Source organism: Prionailurus bengalensis, chromosome B3 (genome assembly GCF_016509475.1).
Source record: "Prionailurus bengalensis isolate Pbe53 chromosome B3, Fcat_Pben_1.1_paternal_pri, whole genome shotgun sequence".
Lineage (NCBI taxonomy): Eukaryota > Metazoa > Chordata > Mammalia > Carnivora > Felidae > Prionailurus > Prionailurus bengalensis.
In genome coordinates this window covers 53,100,372-53,127,052 of record NC_057355.1, presented here as the reverse complement: position 1 = coordinate 53,127,052, position 26,681 = coordinate 53,100,372, and the positions used below count along the sequence as shown (strand labels likewise).

At 42.9% G+C, this 26,681-nt stretch overlaps 1 protein-coding gene across 1 annotated transcript in view; it reads left to right on the top strand.

The window, feature by feature from the left end:
* The first annotated feature begins 4,389 nt into the window (after positions 1-4,389).
* Positions 4,390-26,681, top strand: part of GLDN (gliomedin) — a 61,465-nt gene continuing 39,173 nt past the window's right edge. Inside the window, exon 1 of the mRNA XM_043555429.1 lies at positions 4,390-5,003. Coding sequence (XP_043411364.1) covers positions 4,641-5,003 — 363 coding nt within the window. The 5' untranslated portion in view covers positions 4,390-4,640. The remainder of the gene's footprint in view (positions 5,004-26,681) is intronic.

The following is a 26,681-nucleotide window of genomic DNA, read 5'->3' as shown; positions in this document are numbered from 1 at the left end:
GATCTCACAGAATCACACTCCTTTCTTTAGGACATCTATCTCTTTATCTCATTTAGAATTATATCCTCATGCAAATTACTTGGCTAATTCCATCTCCCCACTTAGACCACAGGCTTCAGGAAGGCAGGACTGATGTCTGGTTTTGCTCTCCATCCTATTCTTAGCTCCTAGCACAATTCCTGGCAGATAGGAAGCACCCAATTTGTTGAATAAATGAATGAGTGAATGAACAAAGAAATTTCTGGAGTTTTTTGTTTGTTTGTTTTTGGTTGGGAGGCTTGAAGTTTCGTGCAGTTAAAATGTAGAAATGGAGAGTTAAAAACCAGACATGGTTGGGTGTAAGATGTGTTTGGTAGCAACTATTATGGAGATTTTCTCCCTAACCCCTGGGCAGAGGGCAGGATGGGGATGGGAAGGCAGCACAGCACCATCAGCAGTCACAGCATACCTGCCAACCTCATCACAGAGGATCAAAATACCCAACTTCCAGGCCTTAGAGTAAGTGAAAATTATTCACTTTACAGGAGGAAATGCTGTGGAATTAAAGTTGGAGTATATTCTTGAATTGGGTATTTTTATCCAGGGCCCTAAAGTTTACTAGCTGGAATTATTTTTTAAGGACCATTCTATTTAACCTTTGAAAATGAAAGCATCTGCCTTCTAATGGAAAAGGTACTTCTCATTGTAAAGATAGCACACAATGTTCTTGGCCTCTTTGGTCTCCAGAAAAGGAAAGTCAGATATCTCCCTGTGTCCTCACTATATCTTGAACCCCTATGTCAACAAAATAGGCCAGATTAATAGCTAACTCTTTTTTTTAGAATTACTTATTACTAAAACTACCAGCCCATCCTGAGAAATACTAGGTAGGACAGTCTACATAGATGTATCTGCCCCTCAAGGAGCCATAGGAGGCTTAGGAAGCTAGAGATGGAAAGGCCCTAAATAATCTCAAGGCTACTGTGTTCAGAAAAGAAGCCAAGTTTATCATGAATTGAAAAGTTTTATTCCTCAAAAAGCATCAGAAAAACTGTAATTAGCTAATCAAATTATTTATCAAATATTCCTACTTGGCATAAGCCCTATTGTGTCATAGTGAAAAGGTGTCCCTTTCTTAAGGATATTATAACCCAACAAAAGAAGTAAGATTTGGAAGAACTATAATGTTGGTCAACAACACAAGGTACAGCATAAGTGTTAGCAAAGTTCAGACAGCCCACAGCCAATAGCACTAATGACCACTGAGCTAGCTATGAGATAGATATGATTACACTCTCCTTTGAAAAGCTGAGTAACATACCCAAGGCTGTAAATTTAAAAAGCAGTTCCAAGGGGCACTTGGGTGGCTCAGTCAGTTGAGGGTCTGACTTTGGCTCAGGTCATGATCTCACGGTCCAAGAGTTCGAGCCCCTCATCGGGTTCTGTGCTGATGGCTCAGAGTCTGGAGCCTGCTTTGGATTCTGTGTGTCCCTCTCTCTCTGCCCCTCCCCTGCTCATGCTCTCTCTCTCTCTCTCTCTCTCTCTCTCTCTCAAAAATAAACAAACATTAAGAAAAAATTTTTAAAGAGTTTCAAACTTAGTTCTATCTGATTCCAAAGCCCATGCTCATAGGCTCTGAGTTCCTGGGGCTTGTAGAGTTCAGGGAGAGGGAGAATTGAGGCTGGCATGGAAGGCAAGGCTTGATGAGGAACATGGTTCTGAACCAGGCCTTAACCAGGCACAATGCTCACTGAGATAAGAGAGAGAAGGAGGAAGGTCAATGCATGGAGCTGTCGTGGAGTGAGGATGTAGAGAGATGACAGAGAAGAAAGGGGAAGGAGTACAGAGTGAAGCCAGCTGCTTGGATACAGTCATCTTGGGAGGAGTGGTGAATGAGGACACCTGCCTTGTATGCTGTAAAGACTTGACGCACCCTTCTTCTTTCTTATAAAATATTATATTCCTACACAGACGTGGAGAAGACTGGAAGAACAGTTGGGTGGAAGAGGAATCTCCTCTTTCCTTTCCTTTGCTGTCTATCACTCTTTGCTCTCTCTGAGTGCATTATCTCAGATACTCCAGCCAGCCAGCCTAAAGTCCATGTCACAAACTTTTTGAGTCCTACATCCCAAGAAGGGTAGCATCTTGGCCTGAGGTTGCCTGGTAAAGCCTGGCTGGTCCCAAATGGAACCAGAACTACATTCCTTCTACTGACTATGGTCTCTGAACCAGAGGGTTTGGGGGCATGTGTATCAGACTACAGTCACTCTCCCTACCACTGGGCAGACAGCATTCCAAGGAAGGTAGGTCTAATTCAGTGGCACAAGCAGAGTTTTGTGCTTAAGCTCTACCACCACTAGGCATACATCGTTTTACACAGACATGTGATCACTCTACAGCCTTTTATTCATTTGCTCGTTCACTCACTCAACAGGTAATTAATGAATGGCCATTTCAAGCCAAGGACTGTGCTAGGTGTTGGGGGAGATAAGGTCAAACAATATGTGGCCCCTAATCTCAGGAGCTGTATACTGTTATTGCTGATGGGCATTGACAACAGATGGTCAGGCAATAGTAACTAACTATAATGAATGTTAGGATAAAGAGAAGCTCAGGAGGCTCCATGGGACTCACTGCAAGCTGCTTGCCTTGTTCATTTCTATACCTCTAATACCCATCACTATGCCTGACACACAGTAGGTGCTCAGTAAATTTTTAGTGAATTAAATGAAGATCTTACTGGGGTGCCTGGTAGCTCAGTTGGTTGAGTGTCTGACTCTTGATTTCAGCTCAGGTCATGATCCCAGGATTGTGGGATCAAGCCCCATATCTGGCTCTGTGCTAAGTATAGAGACTGCTTAAGATTTTTTTTTCTCTCTCTCTTCCTTTGTGCCTTTCCCTGCCTGCACACACTCAGAAGGGAAGGGAAGGGAAGGGAAGGGAAGGGAAGGGAAGGGAAGGGAAGGGAAGGGAAGGGAAGGGAAGGGAAGGGAAGGGAAGGGAAGGGAAGGGAAGAAGAAAAAAGGAAAGAAGAAATGAGATGCCTGGAAATGGACCATTTATTTAAATGAAGATCTTACTAGGCCCAACTCTGAGCTCTGTCTCTCTGTGGCTTCTCTCCATTGGTCTTAAGCCTGACAGTTGGCATCCTAAGCCTGGATGAGATAAGGATACATGACATTCTTCAAATATAGTATGCTAGAGTTGGGAGAAACTGGACAAATTAGTCTGTATCACCTCCATCCCCTCCTGGATATCATGCCCCCATAGTTGAGGTCTTTCATGAACCACTTGGAACCTCATGCTTTCCTAATTCCTCCTCATCCTGGATGCCCTCCTTAGAATATGCAAGTTAGTCAATGTCCCAGTTCAATCCAGAGCTTGACACAGAACCTTGAGTGCTCTAGCTGGCTCAATGGTAGGGGGCCACCTCCTCCCCTGAAATAATGGGCTGTGGAAACAGCAATCCTGGCTTTTGATTGGGGTCTTCCAACACCACCAAGGCCTCCAGGAGGTAAATTTGTCCAGGGAAGCAGAGCCATTCTGGGGAAAGCTGAGAAAGGGAGTGAAGAGGTCCTCTGAGGAGACTGAGAAGTGACTCTATTTGGAGGATAGTGATACATCCTCTATCACTTGTACCTTGAGGTACATCGAGCAACTGAGCTGACAGGAAAGGGAGGGTACTGTGAAGGGGTAACTAGGAGGCATGAGGCAACTGCCCCCTCAATCAAGGCAGGCTGAGTAAGGTCCAGAAAGGCTCTGGCCAGAGCCCAACTCTTCAGCCAGAAAGCCCCTCAAAATCAATTGCAGAGTGGTCTTGGGGCATGCTCAAAGCCCCTCAGCTGAGCAGTAGCAGAATGGAGTTAGAACCAGGTCTCCTGATGTCCATTCTTGAGTTTTTTTCTCATCACCCTGCTGCCTCCTGGGTATGGGTCTCACGGCAGTTCTTGGCCTGTCATATCCAAGAAGTCTCCCTTCACAGAAGGCTCCTTCATCTCAGGAAGGCAGGGCTTTTCTGGTTCTGATGGGTGGCTTTTTTAATCCTCCAGTACCAACTGTCTCCCTGTTTCTATCCATCCCTTTCCTTGGAAAGATCTCCTGGGGTCTTCAGTGGCCACATGATGGGTAGCCTGGGTTTGCTGCCCAGCAGCAAACCTAGGGACAATGGGCACATGCCTTGGCTTCTGGGCATGCTGATCCTTTTCTCCAGAGAGGTCAGTTGGGGCGGGGGGGGGGGGGGGGGGGGAAGGGGGTGGAATCCAGTGACTTCTCCAGCCTTAAGAATTCCTGTCCTCCTCCTCAGTCTGACCCTCGCTCTGCCCGCCTGGGCCACAGCAGTGCCCACGGGCAGGGCAGTGAGAAAAGGAGGGAGCCCTGGGTTTGCTGGTTTTCTTGGCCAGGCACCAGGAGCATGAGTCCTGCCCACCCTTTTTCTGCCAGCCTGCAGTCTCCACTAGCTCCTCTCCCTCTCTCACCCGCCTGTCCCTCCGGGCTGCTCAGGCGCCACCACTACTGTCCCCAACCCGCCCCGCCAGCCTGAGCAAAGGGCAGCGTGACTCACGGCGGCGGCGGCGCTGCCACCAGCCCACGGCTTGCCCGAGGCATATAAAGGCCGCCCGGCGGGCCTCGGCGATTCCTGCCCGGCCCGAGGCGCGCAGAGCATGGCCAGGGGCGCGGAGCGAGGTCGCGGGGACGCCGGCTGGGGGCTGCGGGGCGCTCTGGCGGCGGTGGCGCTGCTCTCGGCCCTCAATGCCGCTGGCACGGTGTTCGCGCTGTGCCAGTGGCGCGGGCTGAGCGCGGCGGTGCGGGCGCTGGAGGCTCAGCAGGGCCGGGAGCAGCGCGAGGACAGCGCCCTGCGCTCCTTCCTGGCCGAATTGAGTCGCGCGCGGCGCAAGGCGCCGGCTCCTCCCCCGGACCCCGCAAGCGCCGCGCGTAATAAGCGCAGCCACGGCGGGGAGCCCGCGCCGCACATCCGCGCAGAGAGCCACGACATGCTGATGATGATGACCTACTCCATGGTGCCGGTAGGCGGGGGCTTGGCTCCCAGTGGCGCCTCCGCCGGGGTGGGCGGCGGGCAGCGCGGGGAGAGAGGCCCAGAGGTCCTGTGCTCCCCTGGATGGAGGGCGAGGAGCCGAGAGAGGGCCCTGGGCTTGAGCACGGCTGGGAATGTCACCTGGGCCAGCACCTTAGGCCTCTGAGGTCAGTTTCCTCATCTGTTCCTCATCCTTCTTTGAGTCGGCAGATAAATGAGGGGCGCAGGCAGTGTTTTTAAGAGCCTACTTTCCTTCCTTACTTCGAACAAAACTTTTCACAGCACGGGGAAGACATTTCTGAGGGCGCAGGCTTCTTCAATAAAAGGATTCTTTCCCTGGCTTCATCTAGTGGTCTGGCTTTTCACCTGGCCTCGGACCATCCTCACGAGATCGGTTGAAGCGAACACAGTCCACTCTAATTTTATCAATCACCTGGACCTTGATGCATAAAAAGTTACTCTTAGGTAAAGCGATTCCAAATGGGAAGATTGATATAGAGAAATTTGCTTAAAATTCACCGTGAAAGCTGAGGTTCTAATGTGGGCTCCAGCGGGTCTATGGAACTCCAGAAATTACCAGTGTGCACTCAAGGGGCCGTGCATCTAGGGAGAGTGCATTAGATTAATTTCATTAGCTTTTCATTCGATTTGCACTCCTCCAAGAAGATTTAAGAAACTCTGCTCTTAAAAAAAAAAGGACTTAAAGCAAAGCCTCAAAAATCTTTTTTTTCCAGTTTCAAGTTTTTTTGCTTTTGCTGTTTTCAACTCAATAATTATCTAACAATTACATTCAGATCACATTGCAGTTCCCCATTCCATTTCATTATCCTTTACAACCACAGGAGTCTTGTTTCATTTTATAATTACAAAGATTTCAGTTCTGTCGTCCCAAGAGTGAGCCATACTTCAGAATCCTAGGTATTTGAAGATAAACTCACTTAAAGCTTCTGTTATCATAGAAACTTTTAAATATCTTATATGAGCAGACATGCTTTTGCAACTACACACTGCAATGTGGAAGTATTACACACTGCAATACATCTTTTGAGAGAGACCAAATTTTTCCATTCCTGGCTTCTTCTTCGTCTTCTTCTTTTTTTAAACCTATGTCATCATTTAACTATCTGAGTCCAAGCAAATTTTTTAAAATACCTCTCTAAAATGAAGAAGACATAGACACACTTTGGGGAATTTACTCTTTCCCTTGGTTCCCTACCATGTATTTTGAGGGTTTTTTGAAACCCTTCAAGAAGGATGCATCTGAGCATCAACATTTTATATTTTTAATCTAGAAGCTTCTGTATTGCAGCCTGTTCAGTCACTAACCCAATGGGATGGAGAGATCCATTTCTATGTTAGCCTGAAAGCCAGATTTAACTACTACCACCTTCTCTGTTATAGGTCAGAGGGCAGAAACATCACATTTGTCAGGCTGAGAAGCATTCATAGATTATCACCAACTCGTCCACCACATGTAATGGGTATGCTTTGACCTTATAGAGTCATTGAGGGAATTTCCATGCAGGTCAGGAGGAAGCAACTGTCATATTGCTGACTTTCTGGTTGGGAGTAGTTCTCAAGCAGTAGTCTAGGGGTCAACCTGGAAGCACACGAAAATGCAGATTCCAGGGTCCCACCCTCATACTTATAAAATGATCATCCCCAGAATTGTCTTCCTTAAGAAGTCCTCTGATTCCCATTCCCCCACCTTCCCACCCCCTTGTGAGTTTGATACAGGGATCCAGGGGCCACTTTGAGAAAGCTGCTTTAGATCACTGCTTCTCTACTTTATTTATTTATTTTTTTAGTGTTTACTTATTTATTTTGAGAGAGAGAGAGAGAGAGAGAGAGAGAGAATGCTTGTACATGCACAAATAAGTGAGCAGGAGAGGGGCAGAGAAAGAGGGAGAGAGAGAATCACAAGCAGGCTGTGTGCTCTCAGCATTGAGCCCAGGGGCCAGGGCTCCATCTCACTACCAGACCTTGAGATCAAGACCTGAGCTGAAATCAAGAGCCACTCAGATGCCCACACCACTCCTCTACTTTAATATGCACATGAATATCCTGATGATCTTTTTCAAATGCAGATTCTGACTGAGAAGGTATAGTTTCAGGCTTGAGATTCTGCACTTCTCATAAGCTTCTGCTGATATCAAAGCTGCTGGTTTGAGGACCACACTTTGAATAGCACGGTTCTAGAGTGATGGTTGCGCATTGAAATCACATAGGGAGCTTTAAGCATGACTGATGCCTGGATCCCACGACCAGAGATTCTGAATTAATTGTTAGAGGTGCAGCCTGGGGTGCCCGGACATTGGCATACCTTCCTGATGACAGTGAGCAGCATTAAGCATCTCACTTCCACCAGGTCTCTTTTGAAGTCTCTGCTTCAAGCAGAGGAACCAATTTTATTGCCGAAAGCCCTTTACTTTATTCTAGCAATATTCTTATCATTCATCTTTGCAAATTTTTCTCATTTTTGCTCTCTGCCTTTCTCAGAACAGAGAATTATTCACATGAGGAAACGGTGTTTTAAAAAGCACTTTCACAAGCACCTCTAGTAGAAAAGTTGCTACGAAAGGCACCTGGGTGGCTCAGTTGGTAAGCGTCTGACTTCAGCTCAGGTCATGATCTCACGGTTCATAAGTTCAAGCCCCATGTCAGGCTCTGTACTGACAGCTCAAAGCCCTGGAGCCTGCTTAGGAATCTGTGTCTCCTTCTCTCTCTGCCCTTCACCTGCTCGTGCTCTGTCTCTCTCTCTCAAAAATAAACATTAAAAACTATTAAAAGTTAAGTTGCTAAGGGAACTGTTTATACGTCATGGAGGTCACTGTGCACACATGTTATGGTTGAAATCTATACCTTCCCCCACCCTTTTATACAGCACCAGGAGGTTTTGAATGAGGATGAGATCAGAGGTTCCCCTCCGCCCCGCCACCCCACTCCACTGAGGTTCCATGTCCTTAGAGATCTAGGAACAAAAAAATAAGTGGTAGGCAGATTAATGTCAGCATTTCAAAAAGGCTCATTTATCCAAGATGAGCCTCCTCAAGCTAACTGGCACTTCAAATTCTGTGCTTTTGGCTGAGAGTATATATCAGCTCAGCATGGTAATCCTGCTTAGCGCATTCTGCCCAGAAACTGGTTGTTGGAAGGGCAACATAACTAATCATTACTTAAGAACAGTTAGTTTGGTACAGCCAAACACATTAAATCCTTAAAAACAACTGGGTACTTTGGAGAAAAGTCATAAGGGCCTGGGTATCACTGAGCTAGACCAGCATTGGGAACCCATCTGCCAGGAACTCATGCAGGAAATGCGGCCTCTGTTTAGTCCCCGCCCCACTTCACACTGCCCCCCATCTCACTTTCCCCATCGGCTGCTCTCTCATCCCATTCTCTAGGTCTTACACTTACTGGTGTTCTGGTAGCTTCATCATCCTGTCCAAAATCTAGGGTCATGCCCCCAGTAGGAGAAGGGTTTTATTTCTCACAATGAACACCCTAAGAAGCTCTAAATGGTTGAATATTTACATTTTTAAAAAATGAAACTCTAAAACTACTAGAGGAAAAGAAGGGTAAATTCATTTTTAATGTTGGAATGGAGAAAATCTTTCTTTTAAACAACTAGAAAGCCAGAAGCAAATAGTAAACAAATATAACTGCATTTAAAAAGCACACACAACAACAAAAACAAGCACATGCACCCCATAAACAAACGTAAAAGATAAATGACAAACTGGAAAAAAAAATTGCAGCTCATACCGTAGATATAAGGCTAATCTTCTGAATATATATAGCACTCCTATAAGTTAATAAGGAAAAAAAAACACAAGAATTTAATAGGAAAATCAGCAAACATAGGAATCCAATAGGAAAATGGAACACAGTTCTCAGAAAAAGAAATACAAATGTTTCTAAGTAAACATGTAAGAAAAGATGTCTAAGCTTAAAAATGCAAATTACACCTGTCCTGAAACATAATTTTCACCTGTCAGAATGACAAAACTACAAACGTCTGACCACACATTCTCTTGGGGAAGCTAAAGAGAAATAGACATGCTTTTGCATTGCTGTTTGGACTGCAAATTAGTATAACCCATATGGAAGGCAATTTGGCAATACCTAAAAACATTACAAATACATTTACCCTGTGACCCAGAAATATCACTTGTGGGAATTTATCCTGAATATATAAAAATATATATATTTTTATGTATTCAGGATATATTAATATTCTATGAAATGATATATGCACATATGCAGTGTGGAATATTTGTAAAAGCAAAATATTTTTATTAACAACCTGTGCCTATCAGTACGGAACTAGTTAAATAAACTAACCTATGCACCCACTGGAATAGGTAGCTGTAAAACGAGAATGAGGAAATTCTCTATGTGCCATTATTGGAATAGTCCTTGGGATATATTTTAAGTGAAGAAATCAAGGCAGAGAAAAATATATATTGTATTACCTTGTATAAGGAAGAAGCAGAAAAATAAGTGAAGATACTAACAAAAGTACTTAGGGAGAGTGGGGATAAAATAGGAATGAGACTTTCACTGTTTAGCTTTGTGTATTATTTTGACATTTGAACCGTATTATTGTGTTACTCTAATTGTGAGTAAAAAGGCCATAACCACAAGGCTACACGGCCGCTGACCCCAGACTGGGGGACAATAGGGTGTGGCAGAGACTTTGCCAGCCTGAAGTTCATGCACTGTGTCCAAAGGGAGGCTCTCAATGATTGTTGCTGTACAAGAACAAGATTGTTGATTTTTTTTTTAAGAGAAGTTTAAAAATCTGACTCTTTATTTGAAATCTCTTGGCTTTGAAATATTGACAAAAATTCCAAAAAAATATTTTTAACTGGCTGAGTGCGTTGGCCAAACAACACTCACATTGTTAAGGGCCGTGCTGGGACTACCGAGCTTAGTTCTTAGCAGTCTCTTCTTATAATCATGAGTGGTTTTAAACAAAAATGGCTTTATTTCTCTCCACCACATCCCCTCCCCCACTCATTTCCTACCCTGGTTCTGCAAGGATAGCGGTAACTCTGCCACTGTTATTGTTGGTTGAGTGGAGATGGGTTTCTTTGTGTGTTTGGTTTGGTTTGGGTTTTGTTTTGTTTTTTGGCTGTTTTCTAAAAATCAACTCCACCTTCAGTGGATGGAGATTTCCCGTCACTGTGGCTTTTCAAAAGCATGTGCTCCAGTTTGGAGGATAGTTCTCAAGGAGGAGATGCCAGCGGTGTTAAGCTATGTAATGCATTATTATGACAATCAGAGCCTTTTGTGATGACTGTAATGAGGTACGCTTTTATGGGTCTATACATTATCTTGTTTATAGGGGGACATCACATTACCTACAGTCAGAGCTCCTGTTTGATTGGATGCTGTATTTCCTTGAAGGCCCTAACTTGGCTGTGCCAGGGTTTACCTCCCTTTCCTACTTCTTGGAGTGAATCACTTCCAGGTGATATAAAAGCTGAGGATTTAGGGGCACCTGGGTGGCTCAGTCGGTTAAGCTTCTAACTCTTGACTTGGGCTCAGGTCATGATCTCACAGTTCATGAGTTCACAAGTCCCCTCATGGAGCTCTGTGCTGACAGTGCAGACCCTGCTTCAGATTCTCTCTCTCTATCCCTCTTTGCCCCTCCTCTACTCGTACTCTCTCTCTCTCTCTCTCTCTCTCTCTCTCTCTGAAAATAAATAAATAAAGTTCAAAACAAAAACAAACTGAGGATTTAGACTAGGGATCAACAAACTATGCCCTGTAACCAAATCAAGTTTGTCACTTGATTTTGTACAGCCCACAAAGTAAGATTTTTACATGTATAAATGGTTAGGGGAAAAAATCAAAAGAATAATGATATTACATGACACAAACATTATGTAAAATTCAAATTTCATTAGTCATAAATAATGTTTTGTTGGAATACAACTATGCTCATAGTTGGTACTGCAAACACACCCGTAAACTTGACTCATGATGGCATGTTGAGGAACACAAGTGAGAGCTAGCTCCTTAGTTACATCCTTCAGACACTTTCTTTGTCAAAACACATTTTGCACACATGCAAATAAAACACTCAATGCAGATACATAATTGTCGCGATTCTCTAAGGACATATGTAAAAACGAAGTGGGCCAAGACTGAGCATCTAGACCCACCGAGAACAGGGCAGTTGTGTTGACCATGTGAATGGCATTAAGCCATTTGGAACCGCTCCCAGATCCTGGAGCTATTCAAAAGCTCTTAGTCTCTTACTAGCCAAAGTGTTAGAGGTAAGGGCAGCAGTTACAAGCCTGCTAAGTTATAGCAGGCTATGGCCTGAACAGGATGGAACTTCTGGGGCCTAATATATTGCCCACTCTCTCTGTTTCTTGCCTTTCCTTCAACCTTTATTGCCTCTATGCCAGAGATAAAATGAATTGTTTTCCTTTGGAACTCAAAGGCACATGCCCCCCTGGAACAGTACCACTCCACTCTGGAGAGACGGTAGAGCCCCCAAACCAGCCCGTCATTTAGTGGCCCAATAGACCACAGGCTGAGAGATGCTTGAAAAGAGGGACCTTTCTGGGTGAGTTCCAGAACAACTTCTTAGAGTAGGAGTCTTCCATTGCTAAGAGATTATTTATCTTTGCCATTGCTCTCGTCCCAGGATCTCTCTATGGCTAGTCCAGGCTCACCATCACATGGTACTCCTTACACCTTTGGCCACTATGTGCCCACCCTAACTTGAGTAACCTGGGATTCCTTCCTCACTTTCAGGTTCCCAGCCAAATTCTCTCTCCCTCATGCTTCCCTGAGTATGTTGTAGTGGTGAGCAGTGTGGCCCCGGGAGTCAGACAGATTCACATTCTGGGCCCACAGCCTTGTAGCTGGGCCACCTTGGGCAAGTCTTTTAATGTGAGAAGTAAAGGAGATGATTCATTTTCGGAAATACCAAATAAAAGCTGTGCTGTCTAGTTAACAGTAGGTTTGCAACCTATTGGAAAAAATGTATGAACCCTCTTTCCCCCCAACCCCATCCCCGTGCCCCACCCCCACCCCCGCCAATGCTGCAACAATGGAGTCCCAAACCTTTAGACACTTTACTTCCTGGTTCTTCTTCCCCTCTCTGTTTTGTGGGCTTATTTTTATGGGCTTATTTGCAGGGACTTTGCAATGAGCATGAGCCAAAGAACAAAGGGAGGAGAGAATGAAAGTGTCACCTGAGGGAATGTACGTTTATTCCAATCAGACTACTTTTTGCCTTACATGGGCATAGGTGACTTCTAGGTAAGGCTCTAACCTCTGTAGTACTCAGCCAATGAGGAACCAGGGGAGGGACTTGCATGCTAGGAGATAAATTGTCTGCTGTAACTGCCCCAAGTGTGCCTGTCCATCAGGGACCTGCTCTTACAAGAACTTTGATTAAAGCCTCACTTCACTGTGCTCCGAGTCTCTGTGTCCCTCCTTTGATTGGGTCAGTGGGCCTATTCCTCACATTAACTTCTCCAAACTTCAGTTTGCTCATCTGTAAGACTGAGATAATAGCATGCACCTTATCTTGTTCTTAGGAGATTTAAGGGAAATGATGTAGATAAAGTATAGCGCCTGGTAAAGCCAGGTTCCCAATAGCTATTCATTGTTACTGTTATGAAGATTTTTCATTATTACTTTATCATTAGCCCTTCTTGCCCCATGCTCTCAGCATCTTATTTCTGGGTTTATTCTTTATCACCAATTCCTTCAGAATGCCAAGTTGTCTATCCGTAGGTACTTCTGTCAGCTGCTGCTTTGGGATAATATTTGGCCTCTTGACACCTAGATTGACATCATACCAACCTAAATCATCTTGTGAAAATAAAACAGAGTGAGCTTAATATGCTGACAGGGCTTCTTGAGCAGGTCAGGATTTCCTGGGCCCTCACCCCTTCTGCATGGCCACTGATGACAAGGTTTGACAACCATGAAGAGGAAGTCATCTTGACCCCCTTTCTAATTGGCTTAGCTGATTTTAACTTCTACTGGTTACTGTTGGTCACAGTCCTAAAAAGTGCTTTGGATACTTTCATTTGGAAAATTGAGAAAATGACAGTAAAAGGTAGAGCAAAACAATTTCTAAGAAAGAAGAACAGTTTACTTCTTAGGGGTCTCATGTTCTCCAGGATATGATTAACTACGTAGAAACTATCAGAACAGGTTTTATATCTGATAAAACATACTTATCTGAGAAAAAAATTTTTTTTTCTCTGCATTCCTCAAACTTACCCCCTTGCCCCTGAAAAAGAAATCCTTGGCCAAATCTAATTGACATTCAAGCTTAATTTACATGCATTTTATCTACAGACTAAAGGTCATGTTGTGTGAAATAAGCTGAAGCTTTTAGGTTGTGATTCTGCTACAAAGGGAGCATTTTTCAGCCCATCAGTTGCTTTTATGTAGCTCTTTGGGTTTTAACAGCTCTATAAGCATGCATAAGTAGATATAATTTACTTCTAGTTTAACTGAAGTTCAAGACACAATTTTCTTCACTTAAGGGTAGAGTTAAAACAACAAGGCCAACTAAATATCATTCAAGATGCAATTTGTGGAGTTTGTTCTGGATGCAATAGAGTAACCCTTTCATCTGCCATTCAGAAAGTTTCCTGTACTTAGCAAAGTGCTGGAAACTTTGGAGACCCTGCCTGAGCTGTATGTAAAAACTGTGAAGTACTTGGGAAAAAATTGTGGACAACTATATCCAAGTTAAATGATGAACTGCTACTCCAAATTATTCCCTGGTTTTTCAGTAACCTAATGTGTGAGTATTGGAGTCTGGAATCATTTTTACTTGAGGGTGGAATATGCCTCTAGGCAAAACTTGAGGACCTTAGAATTAATCCCTCTGAACAGGGAGACCTTTAGACAAAAATCCTTTACAGTGAGCTGTGTGATTAGCATTGGGGCAGTCAAGAAGAGAGAAATCCATTCTCACTAAGGTGATGAAGGAAGTTATCATGGAGGAAACAGAATGTGAAGTGAGCAATATAGGGCTGGTAAGATTTGGGCAGGCAAGGAGGTCAAATCACTCCAAGGGCAGATAATAACTTAAGCCAAGCTCAAGGGACTGGAATGAAAATGGTACCAGGCTGGAAGAGCAAGGAACCAAGGAGGTCTTGCTGCATTGGGGAGTTTGGGCTGGGAGGGAGGGGGTGGAATTCCTTGAATTTACACTTTTGAGAAGTTGAGTCTGAATCTGATGGGCAATTGGGAGCATTGTAGACCCTTTATCAGGAAGGAGTCATGAAGAAAGTCATTCTGTAGCACTGGTCTGGTAGTGCAATGCAGGAAAGGCAGGAAAGAGACCAGAGGCAAGAAGAAAATTAGGAAGTTATTGCCTTAGTCCAGGCAAGAAATGATTTATGTCTGGCTAAGGTGGTGGCATCAGAAATGGAGAAGAAGATATATGTCCTACAAATACCAAGACGGAAGAATGAATTGAACTGGTAACTAATTGGGTATAATAAAGAGAAAGGAACCATTTAGTCTAGATCCATCCAATACTGAGAAGGATGGTGGCATCACTGGCAGGATTGAGGAAACACTGAAGCAAGTTAATTTAGAAGTGAGGATGCTGAATGTGTTTTGAGACTGAATATGAGATGAAAAGGTGGGGGGGGGGAAGGGAAGGAAAATTGAGGAAGAAAAGAGTATTCAGAGAAAGGAGAACATCCTGCTTCTAAGAACTCTTGTCTTCTCTGTGAGAGAGAGGTCTTCACAAGTCTGAAAAGTAATAGGCAGACCCAAAACCTTTAGACTGAGTGCTAGAATCATACTGTGTTTACTCCTGACTCCCTTTGAGGTGTGTGACCTTTGACAGCTCACTCAACCTCTCTGTGCCTCAGTTCTCTCATCCTTAAGAAGGCAATGATAGCAGTGTCTATCTTAGGTGTCACATAAGTATTCAATTCAATAATTCATGTAAACTCTTTAGCATGGTGTATACAAGTTAATAAACCTGTTAGCTTATTATTACTGATATTTCAGTATTTCTCAAATACTTCCTTTCTGTGCTTCAGGGAATTTTGACACCTTGTAATAAAAACAATACAGATTGAATCAACAGAATTTGCCAGAGAAAGGGCAGATTCTAGGATGACTCAAAAGTTTGGAATCTCAGGTGATTAGGGGAACACACGGATCTCTAGAAAGAATGCTGTTTCTCAGATAGTTGTTTTTCTGGTTACTGGATCCAAAAGGAAAAAAAAAAAAAAAAAAATATATATATATATATATATATATATATATATATATATATGGGATATTTAGGGAATTTAATTATATGAAGCATAATTTACAAATGTCTTTATTCATGTCCAATGTGAACTCATTCATCCTTCATTGACCAAATCTTTTTGAACCTCATAAGAACAGCATGTTTTTCAAAAAAAATTTTTTAATGTTTTATTTATTATTGAGAGAGTATGAGCTGGAGGAGGCAGAGAGAGAGGGGGACATGGAATCCAAAGCAGGCTCCAGGCTCTGAGCTGTCAGCACAGCCCAACGCAGGGCTCAAACTTGTGAAATGCAAGATCATGACCTGAGCCGAAGTCAGACGCTCACCCAACTGAGCCACCCAGGTGCCCCAGAACAGCATGTTTTTCAGACCAGTGGTCCCAATCAGCAAGTGTTCTGATGCTAAATGCATCAATAATTATTTTTTTGGGTGAGCATCTCACCCCTAAGGACCTTCTCCAAATGTTTTCTGGAGTAACCACTTACAGCTATTCCCTGAAACAAGGAGGAGGGAGGAGGGAGCTGAGCAAAGAGTAGGTTGACAAAACATCTTCACAAATGTTTTTGCTATGTACAAAGAATGCCACAGGGCAGAGTTTTGAAATAATGGTTTAATTCTTTGTCCATTTCCCAACACTGGACAAGTTACTTGCTATGGTTTATGTATACTTTTCTTACTATAAGGTAAGGATAAGAATGCTTAGATAAAAATCAGAAATTACCTGAAGATGCTTGTTGAAGGGAACAATGTGAGCACAAAATATTGTTATTAACAGTTGGTGAAAGATTATTCCAGCAACATTCATGCTGCAGAAAACTCCATGAGAGACCAGGAGGAGACAAGTGATTCTCAGCTCACTTCAAAACACTCATCTCTTTCTTTCCTAACTCCTTCTGCACTTATTTGTCTGTATCACACAAACTAAAACTCTGTGTACAGTTTTGGTCTCCAATTTGTCACCTTTAGGCACCTTGTCTCCTTAAATACATCTCACCATTCTTCGCTGTGCCTCTAGTGAGGTAGTTGATGAATACCTCTTCACTGAAGAATTCATCCACAACTCAACAAGTGCAAATCTAAAGTGAGGTATCTGTCAGTTTCTGAATCTGGTTTCTTGTCCTGCTAAGAGTTTTGAAGGTGGGTCCTAGAGCATTTTTTAAATTCTTTATTCAGAATTCATGCTAGCCACCAAATAGGAGATGGTATTGGTAAGACTTAGAGGCCTGCTCCACCTGTCAGAGATTCATTCATTCGATATGTGGTTACTGAGCAACTACTATGTCCCAGGCACTATTGTTGGTGCATGAGAGACAGTATGAATGAAGCATACAAATCCCCGTCCTCTTGGACTTTATGTTCTGGAAGGGAAGGGCAGGCAAAAACCAAAGTACAAAATACATACAGTATTAGGGGTGATAAGTGCTATGGAAAATGATAAAGTAGGGGTGGGGATTAAAGAGGGGGAAACAGGAAGATGCAATTACCAGTCATGTGAGTACGGAAGGCTTCACTGAGAAGGTGATGTTTGAGCAAACACTTGAAGAAGGGGGAAATGAGCCATGTAAATATCTGGGGAAGGGCCATTCAGGCAGAGGGAACAGCAAGTGCAAAGGCCACAAAAAAGGAAACTGGAGCGGAGTGAGTGGGAGGGAGAAGCCGGTCAGAAAGGAGGTCAGAAAGATAATTGAGGGGGCCAGATAACAGTTCGCATATTGCTTTGCAAGCTGTTGTAAGGACACTGACGTTTATCGGGAGTCTTTGGAGGTTTTCAGGCAGAGGAGTGACATGATCTGACCTTCCTTTTCAGTGAATCCCTGTGATGACACTAGATTCTGTATGGGGCAGGGTTGGCAGTGGAAGCAGGAAGGCCTTTTAGATACCTATTGTGATAATCTAGATGAAATAAGATCGTGGCTTAGACCAGGGTGCTGGCAGCAGAAATGATAAGAAGTGGACAGTACCTAGATAAATCTGATGATCGAGCTGATGGCATTTGCTCACAATCTGAATATAGGTGTGAGGAGGAAAATAGATATTAAATGACTTCAAGGTTATTGGCCAAGCCAATGGAATTGCCTTTAACTGAGATGGCAGAACTATAACTGTTTAAGAGGAATATCAGGAGTTCAGTATGGGGCATGTTAACATTGAGATTTCCTTGACATGTTCAAGTGAAGAGGTCCAAGAGGGAGATGCATACCAGAGTCTGGGAAGGGGTCCCAGTTGGAAGTGTCCCCAGAAAATAGCAGAAGTGCTGAGTATGAGCATATTTATTACCTGGACACTGGCAGGCTCTAACCAAGAATCTATCCACTCCTTATTAAACTCAGACTGTTAGGAAAAAAAATAACAACTCGGGGCGCCTGGATGGCTCAGTTGGTTGAGTGTCCTACTTCGGCTCAGGTCATGATCTCACAATTAATGAGTTCAAGCCCCATATCGGGCTCTGTGCTGACAGCTCAGAGCCTGGAGCCTCTTTCAGATTCTCTGTCCTCCTCTCGCTCTGCTCCTACACCACTTATGCTCTGTCTCTCAAAAATAAATAAAAACATTTAAAAAACCTCTTTTACAAATAACTAGATTAAACCAATTAACTGTATTGTGAGCCTTTTGTGCCCAAAGATTTTGTCTTACCTTTATAAGCACAGAGCCCAGCTTATCAAGTGTTTGCTGATAAATAAATAGGTACTTCTAATCATTCAGAAATATTTTAGAAATAAATTCAAAAGAAATCTTTTAGCAACTAAGTAATATGTAAGTTAATGTAACAAATGCTAAGTGCCTGTTCTGGGCAGTGTGGGTGCACACTGTGGATGATGAGGAAGAATAGGAAAGGAATCCCCAACAAATTTATTGGCTAGTGGGAAGAAAAAGACAAATCCTCAAAAACTTGTGACACAAAGCAAAGGATAATAGGATTCTAAGAGAAATAAGATGAAAATCCAGTGGGCAATCAAGAAAGGTGTCAAGAAAGAGGCAGCATTTGAGCCAAGGCTAGAAGGATGGACAGGACTTCACAAGGCAAGTACTGGGTGGAGGCAAGAAGGGACTTGAACAGCAGGTGCTTTGTTTTAACTCAAGCATGATATGGGTTGACATAAAAATATCTGAAAGTCTTTGCCTTTGTTGTTGAAAATTATTTTGAATACAGAAACTGTGAATACAGAATTTAAAGATGTTATCCCACCATCTTCTTACTTGCTTTGTTTCCAAGAAGAAGACTGTTGTTATCCTTGTCTTTGTTACCCTGTATGGATTGTGTCTCCCCCCACCCCCGGCTACCCCTAAGATTTTCCCTTTAATACATGTTTAAGCAGTTTTATTATGATATGCCCTAGTGTCATTTTCTTCATGGTTCCTGTGCTTGGGTTTTGTTGAGCTTGTTGGAGATACAGATTTATAGTTTTCTTGAAATTTTGGAAAGTTTTCTGCTATTATTTCTTCAATATTTTTCTGACCCCTTCTCTATGCCTGCCAGTCAGGGACTCTAATTACATATGTGTTGGGCTACTTGGAGCTGTCCCACAGCTCACTGATGATCTCTTCACTTTTTATGTCTTTTTTCTCTGTGTGTTCCATTTTGGCTAGTTGCTATTGCTGTGTCTTCACATTCACTAATCTTTCTTCAGCAATGTCTAATCTGATTTTAGTCCCATTCAGTGTACTTTCCATCTAGACATTGTAATTTTCATTGCTAAAAGTTTGAAATAGGTGTTTTTTTTTATATTTTTTATGTTTCTATTTAACATGTTCAATCTTGCTGTAGTTTCTTGAACATTTGGAATACAGTTAAAATAAATGTTTCATTGTCTTTGCCTACTAATGCATTCATTTGTATCATTTCTGCATGAGTTTCACTTGATTGATTTTTTTTTTCCTCATTATGGGTTATGTTTTCCTGCTTCTTTGCAGGTCTGGTAATTTGCTATTGGATGCTAGACATTGTGATTTTACCTTATTGGGGGCTGCTTATAGCTCAATTAAGCACTCTTTATATCAAGGAGTAGAAAACACACAGCCTTGGGTAACTTCCACATGGCTGACAGGTCACTGAGGTTTACAGAGGTTAAACATCGTGCTTAAGATCACAAAGCTGGTGAGTGAAAAAAATGGAATTCAGATCAGATGGAGTTGGATCTGACTCTAAAGCCTGTGTCCTTTACACCACACCTTTTGGGAGTTGAACATTTTTCATTTCAGGTAGTAAAATCTGTAAAGCCTTTCATTTATGGGTTCTTCTTTTTCTTTTATGCTTAGAATGTTCTTCCCTATCTTAAGATCTTAAGATCAAATCATCACCTCTATTTACTCATAGTTACATATAATTTCATTTGAAAGCTGTTCCAACACATTTGCATGTGTTTTAACTATACAGAGATAAAAGGAACCTTTCTTTCTCCTTTAAGAAACAATTGGCCAGAATTAGTTAATAGATTGCTGGATTTGAAAATAGGCAATTCACTACAAAACAACTTCTTAAAGTAAGGGCAAGGATTTGAGATTAGTAACTTGACTTAAAATGCTACTTTTTCTTTCTTTCTTTTGAATTTTGGGGTTGGGGGGAGAATTGTCTCAGATAGATTCAATGTCACATTGACTGTGTTTGCACCTGATGGAAGAAAGATGCGAGCACAGGAGATACTGGGAGAATGTGTTTCTGAGAGAGTGGCCCAAGTTTCTGGTTCTGCAGTTGGGTAAGCCCATTCATGAGAGGAGGGCTCCTTACTGCCAAAAACTCTGACCCAGCCTATCAACATAAGGAAAACCAAAAGGTCTGGCCATTCCTGAGATGCAGCTGCTTGAACTGCCCACAGGACAAGACTGAGAACCTGGGGCTTGTTGGTGCCTGAGAGGCACCTGGTGGGAGAACGGAAAGGCTTAAGAAGGGGGTCATAATGACCAATAGCAACTTCTGTTTAATGGGTTAGGGAGCTTATCAATTTATGTCTGGCTATTTCTATAAATCCTACTCTGTTTTCCATTTTAAAGATAGCAACTAGACTTTAGTCAAATACTTTTATTAAATAGTATGAATTAATGATTTTTCAAAAATCAGAACCAGCCCGTTTATGTTCAAATCATGAAATGATATCTTTATAAAACACCAATACAAACATATAAAGTTGTTTTTATCATGACTTTATTACTCCTCCCAGATGCTTCCTAGGGTAAGTATTGTCATGAGTCCTATTTTGTCAAGGGTCTGGGGCACTTGTACTAAGTCCTGTGCAGTCAACAAGAAACAACAGATATCTGCCACCACTGTTTGACCTGAGGTCAGAGCCTGAAGAAGGCCTTGAAGCACGCTTGGGGGAGGAAATGCTCCTTCAGGGACTTGCACTGCACATTTTCATATGTTCTCAGTGTTAATAAATGTCCTGAGGCCCTGATCCCAGCTGAAAGCAATTTTGCTGGAGACACTGGATGAGGATGTTTGCTGGAACCATCTCTTCCAACTGGGATTGTCAATGAGTCCTGAGCCCAACCCCATCTGCTTCTGTGACTGCGTGCCAGAGGGCTGGCCAAGGCTTGTGGGTGGACTCTGAACCAACACTCTTTAATTATTTGTTTAGCATTTTGTTAGAATCTGGGCAGTGACTAAGGCAGGGTAAGAAGGAAGGTGGCAGGAGGCTGTACTGTCTCCAGCAGTTCTATAGCTCTGCAAAATAAATGCCTGAGGGAGAAGTAGTCCAACCACTGCTCCTTGGAGGGCAGACTGGCCTCCATACCCATCGTAATCCACTTGGTAAAGCAAGAGTTGTTGGTGAATGGCATGGTTCCCCATGGCATTGGATTTTCATTGATGTTTGAGACTCCTTTTCACGTCAGCATCCCCATCTCTGCCTAGCTGACCCAGCCCTAACCAGCTGGGTGCAGAGCTCATGCAGGTGCCTCTACTCAAGACAGCATTAAAGGTCTAGGTTATTCCCCTGCATACCAGGGGGAATATCTATTATTTCTGGTTTTGTAGTGATGTTGATACGGACAGGAAGGGGACAGTGATGTCTCAGGGATTATGTCTAGGATAATTCTGGCAGCTCCATGCTCCTGTTTCTAGGCATTAGTGGCATGTCTTCCAAAATAAAGTTATCTTAAACAAGCAGTCACAAAGAGAGATAGGTAACCACATGCTAGATGTTAATTTCTCATAAAACAATGTTACTGATGGTTGGAAAGGAATAATATAATTGTTTGAGGAGTATATTCTCCTCCTAATTGAGTAACCAATTATGAAGTGTTTATTGAGTACTTACTTTGTGCCTAATGCCATTCTAATGCTGGGAAAGAGAACTAAGGAGTGAACGGGGCATACAGAAAAAGGATGAAACAGTCCCTACCAATAAGAACCATCTGGTTGAGAAGCCAGAGCAACACATGAAAAAGTGTGCCAACAACCAGCCATATGGTAATGCTGCTGGGCTCAAACCAGGAACAGTCAGTGGCAACGGAGGTCTTTGGGGTAAGACCTGGGCAGGGTTTTGTTGGACCCTCAGGATTCCAGTCAGGATAAACTGACAGGATCACTCACCTGAGTGATCATCTGAGCTGACAAATGCCTGGACCTTTGGCTGATCCTCCTGCGGGCCTGCAGGAACAAGGTCATACTCAAGAATTTCACCCCCATAAAAGGCAAAGTCCATCTTCCCATTGGGAATTGCAGATTGTCATACCATGTCTTGGCCCCAGTGTGAATTCTCGTCTTTCACAGGGCTGAGTCCAGGGTGACTTACCCCAGCTTTGGCCTGCATGAGGGATTCCTCCAACACCTGTGGTCTAGCTCCAGCAGCTGGACCACTACATTCACAGCCCTATCTCTACAGTCAATGGTAGGCTGATTATCAGCTCTCAGGAGCTGTTTCTAAAGGATCATTTGTATGTGCATAATAACAGCAATTTGCATAATTGCAGAGAGTCATAACGAGTATTCATTTGTCTAAGAAAAATGGAATTTAAGTTACAGAATAGGTCAGATCTGAAAGGTAACTTGGAATTTGAACAGTGTTTTAGCTAGCAAACTAGAGCCTGTACTGGGGGAGCTACAGAGAAGCCTCAGCAGCACACATTGTTTACGCAGTGCTCAAACCAGAACAAACTGGTGTGGATGGGCAGGTTTGCTCTCTTTTTCATGAATCAGCCCTGAGAGTAGAAGGTGTGAGGAAGGTAGGTCAAGAGGGTAGCCAGCCAACCACCACACAGTTTCGTGTTCAGATGAACAGTGGGGACTTGCTGCATTTAGCAATACTTGTGCTGACAAGACATACTTTTCATTAAACCTTTCACTTTTGCACAGAAAAGATTTCTTAAGATTGATGTATCTTCAACTAGTGAAAATCTAATGCCCTATTCATATTAAAACTAAACGAAAGCAAATATTTGCATTTTGAGTGGAATTGACAGTTCCTTTTGCAAAGGCTCAGCAGTATGAAAAGTTAGTTGTGGGAGAAAATAGCGCTCAGCTCTGGAAGCCAGCTGAGTGAAACTGGGCCAGATACTCCACTTGTTCTCTCTGGCCCTCAGCTTTCTCTTCCCTCTCTTCCCTCTGACTCTAGGTCTCTGGGTGTCCCTCCCTACCTCCTCTCCCCTATCCTCTGGTTGGAGCAGAGTTTGAAATCATGTCTAGTCCAAACCTCTCATTTTACAGATAAATAAGGCCAACATCACCCTAGTTCACCCAGAGTAGCTCCATTTTTGTTTGTTTTATATTTTGGGGTTTGGCAATTTATGTGGGAAAAAGAAAAATCTTATGACTAATGAACACTTTGAAAATCACTGGACTAGACAACTGTTCTAGTTCATTCTATGGTCATTTGTCTAGAAGCAACAGGGGTCTGCCTGAGTTATTCCAAGTGATGGGAGTAATTGTGAAGGCATGATATTTGGGTTCCAGGGAAAGCTGGGCCATTAGATCCATCTTTTGAGTTCACATAATGTTTGCATGCTCACATCTCTCCCTCTAAATTACTAAAAACCTAACAAAGTGACAATCTTTTAAAGAAATATCTTTTAAAACTGTATATACTATGAAGTGAAAATCTTTCTTATTGCCTTGATCTCAGTCACCAGGAGAAAAAAGAATCTCGTGACACTCCCAACTTTTTTTTGTGCTTATCCAGACATGTCTAAGATATCCTTTTTAAAAAAAATGTTTATTTATTTATTTTGAGAGAGAGAGAAAGCATGAGCAGGGAAGAAGCAGAGAGAGAAGGGAAACAGAGGATCTGAAGCAGGCTCCACACTGATGACAGTAAGCCTGGTGTGGGGCTTGAACTCTTACAAACCATGAGATCATGACCTGAGCCAAAGTCGAATGCTTAACCAGCTGAGCCATCCAGGCACCCCTAAATATCCCTTTTTAACCAGAAAGTTGTATTGTCTGTTGTGGCTGCAAATGCACCTTGCTTAGCAGTACGCTAAGGCCCGCTATCAGATGAGTGTATATCATTTTACCTCATTTGTTTTCATCTGTTTAACAACTGCCTTACTGATGAACATTTAGGTTGTTCCAGTGCTTTCGCCATCACGATGTTGCCATGAACATTCTTGTCCAGGATACCCTTCTGTTAAAAAGAAAACTGCAGGCCCCAAAATGGCATCACTTAGGCCACGTCAGCAAACCGAGACTGAACACTTAACCTAACAACACTTTCAACCCACCACCCCCTCCAAGGAATGTAACCTTTAGCCAATCAACATGGAATTTCTTGGCCAATAGTAGGAAATTTACTGATAGACCCCTTCTGCTCCCCTTAGGAGGGCAACCTTGCCTACACATTGCATTCCGTGCTAATAAATTCTTCTTTTTTTTAATGCCCTCTCTCTGAATTTATTTCTTTTGTTTAGCTCAACAGAGCTCCCCTGTGCTTGCTAGATGGGATGCTCCTGATTCATGAATCATTTACTAAAGCCAATTAGATCTTCAAATTTACTCAGTTGAATTTTGTTTTTTAACAGATTTGGTGGCAGCAGTAGGATATAAAGCTGACTTCTGATGGCATTTGGGGGACAACCAGAAACACAGTCCTGGTACCCTGCAAGCCCTTTGAGTTCACTGTCTTTCTTGCCATTTCTGAGGGCTGCTGGTGAGTCCCTCCTGGTTTGAGCTCTGCTTTTTTTGCGTTAGAGCTCCTGATCTAACTGGCTTTCTAGTCTAGGGTTATCCGGTCAGGGTAGACTGACAGGAGGCTGTAACAAATCACCAGTCCTTAGCTCTTGGTTCAGTCCACAGTGCCAATTTGGAGTCCCTTCCCAGTTCTGGTCCAGTCCACAGTCCCCGTTTACTGGGGTTTGCTGGTTTAGTCCACAATGGGAATTGCTGGTGGCATACACGGTCTTCTCTTGGCCAATCGATGGAGAAATCCTTTGGTTCCTGCTGCTGCATTCAGGTGCTCATGTTTGTTTTGTCCTGTTTTGTGTAAATAAAGACTTAGTAATGGGATCCTTAAATTCTAAAGAGTTAAGTATTCTACCTTCTAGCACAGTTGCTTATTTTATATCTTACAATTTGGTCCTGGAAGTCATAAAAGTATGCAAGCTTATTTTATGTCCTAAAGAACTTGGCTTGGTCACCATCAGGTGGCAGGCCCCAAAATAAGGCCAAACAGAAATGTGAGTTGTACCCCAATTATGGCTAGACATGGCCAGACAGAAATGTAGGTTAACTCCACTTGATAGGGTCCTACGAAACTGCTACCAGCTCTCAGAGGAATTGCAGCCTAGAAATATAATGGCCATGGTAGGGAATGTTCCAATTAGATAAGATCATTTAAGAGGTACACTTGAAAGTGAGGTCTCCCAAATTAAACAGAATGGGATACCAGTTTTAATTATCAAGTGGAAGTCTTAGTTATTGATGGAGACTCTGACTGCTCCCATTTCCTCTAAGTACTCATTTTACTAATCCTGTGTCTGAATTGTTTTTCCACCGTGAAAAAACTATGCAACTGTAAACAAAAGGCTGCCAAATTAATGGCCTTAGAGACACCCTCATATCTACCTTCAAAGAAGGGCCCCCAAATCGACCCCTTCCAAAGATGACAAAACTGAGGAGTTTTCTTGCAAACTGCTCATTATTCCTTTAAACAGCCAAGGGCAGGCACCTGGGTGGCTTAGTCCATTAAGCGTCTGACTCTTGATTTTGGGTCAGATCATGATCCCAGTGTTGTGACATCGAGCCCTGCATCAGGCTCTGCACTGAGCATGGAGCCCGCTTAAGATTCTCTCTCTTCCTCTCCCTCCCTCCCTCCCTCCCTCCCTCTCTCTCTCTCTCTCTCTCTCTCTCTCTCTCTCTCTCTGCCCCTCTCCCCTACTTGAGTGCTCTCTTTCTAAAAACAAACAAAAAAACCAGCAACAGCCAAGGGGATACTCTGGTAGATACCAGAGCCTGCAGAGGGAACCTGAGAAGCATTGACATAAGTCAGTAAGAGGTGAAAATTCTTACCAGAAGCAGTTCTTCTGAATCTCTGTCTGTAGTGCCCTGTCAAGAGAGGAAAATAAAATATGCCGTGCCTTCCTTTCCAAATCCAAAACCATTATTTGTTGATTCCTTCTTTCCCAAGGATATTTATTGCCTCCTGGCTTGTCTTGTTTTACATAAATGGGTTTTGCTTTCTTCCTGACTGGGACAAGCAGATTGCTGGTTCTTTCTTTGGGCTGTGTTTGAGAGAGGCTCTGGATTTGGGGAAGGCAATACTCTTTGCACCCCCTTGTGTTATACCCAGGAGAGTTATGCAGTACTGCCAGAGATATTCAAAATTGGAACTATGTCCCCAAAAGGAAAGAAACCAATTAAGAATAATGTAGTTGCATAGGTGAATCAATCTATGATGTCATTTAAGTTATAGCCTAACTCGGAGGAATTGAGAGCCATTATCCAAATGTTATACATTTTTTACAAAACCAAAGTTAGCTCTAGAGGCAATTAAAAATTCACCTATTCCTTTACCAAATCCAAAACTTTTCTTGTTTGTCTTGTAGATTATTGGCTTTAGGAAACCCAAGCCCTTCCTGGGAGAACTTATATTCTTTCTCTGTTCCTTGATGTATACATTTTATCGTGTCTTTGAAATATAAACAAAGTCCACAATTACCTGAGACTGAAGGATACTTAATCTCATCTCAGAAAAGGGATTTAAAATCCAGTGGTCTTTGAAATTTTCAAGAAGCAAAATTTTTTTAATGTTTATTCTTATTTTTGAGAGAGAGAGTGAGGGAGCACTCTCTCTCCCCCACCCTCCACATGAGCAGGGGAGGGGCAGAGAGAGGGAGACAGAGGATCCAGAGCAGGCTCTGTGCTGACAGCAGCGAGCCTGATTCAAGGCTCAAATTCATGAACCATGATGAGTTCATGACCTGAGCTGAAGTCAGACGCTTAACTGTCTGAGCCACCCAGGTGCCCCGAGCAAA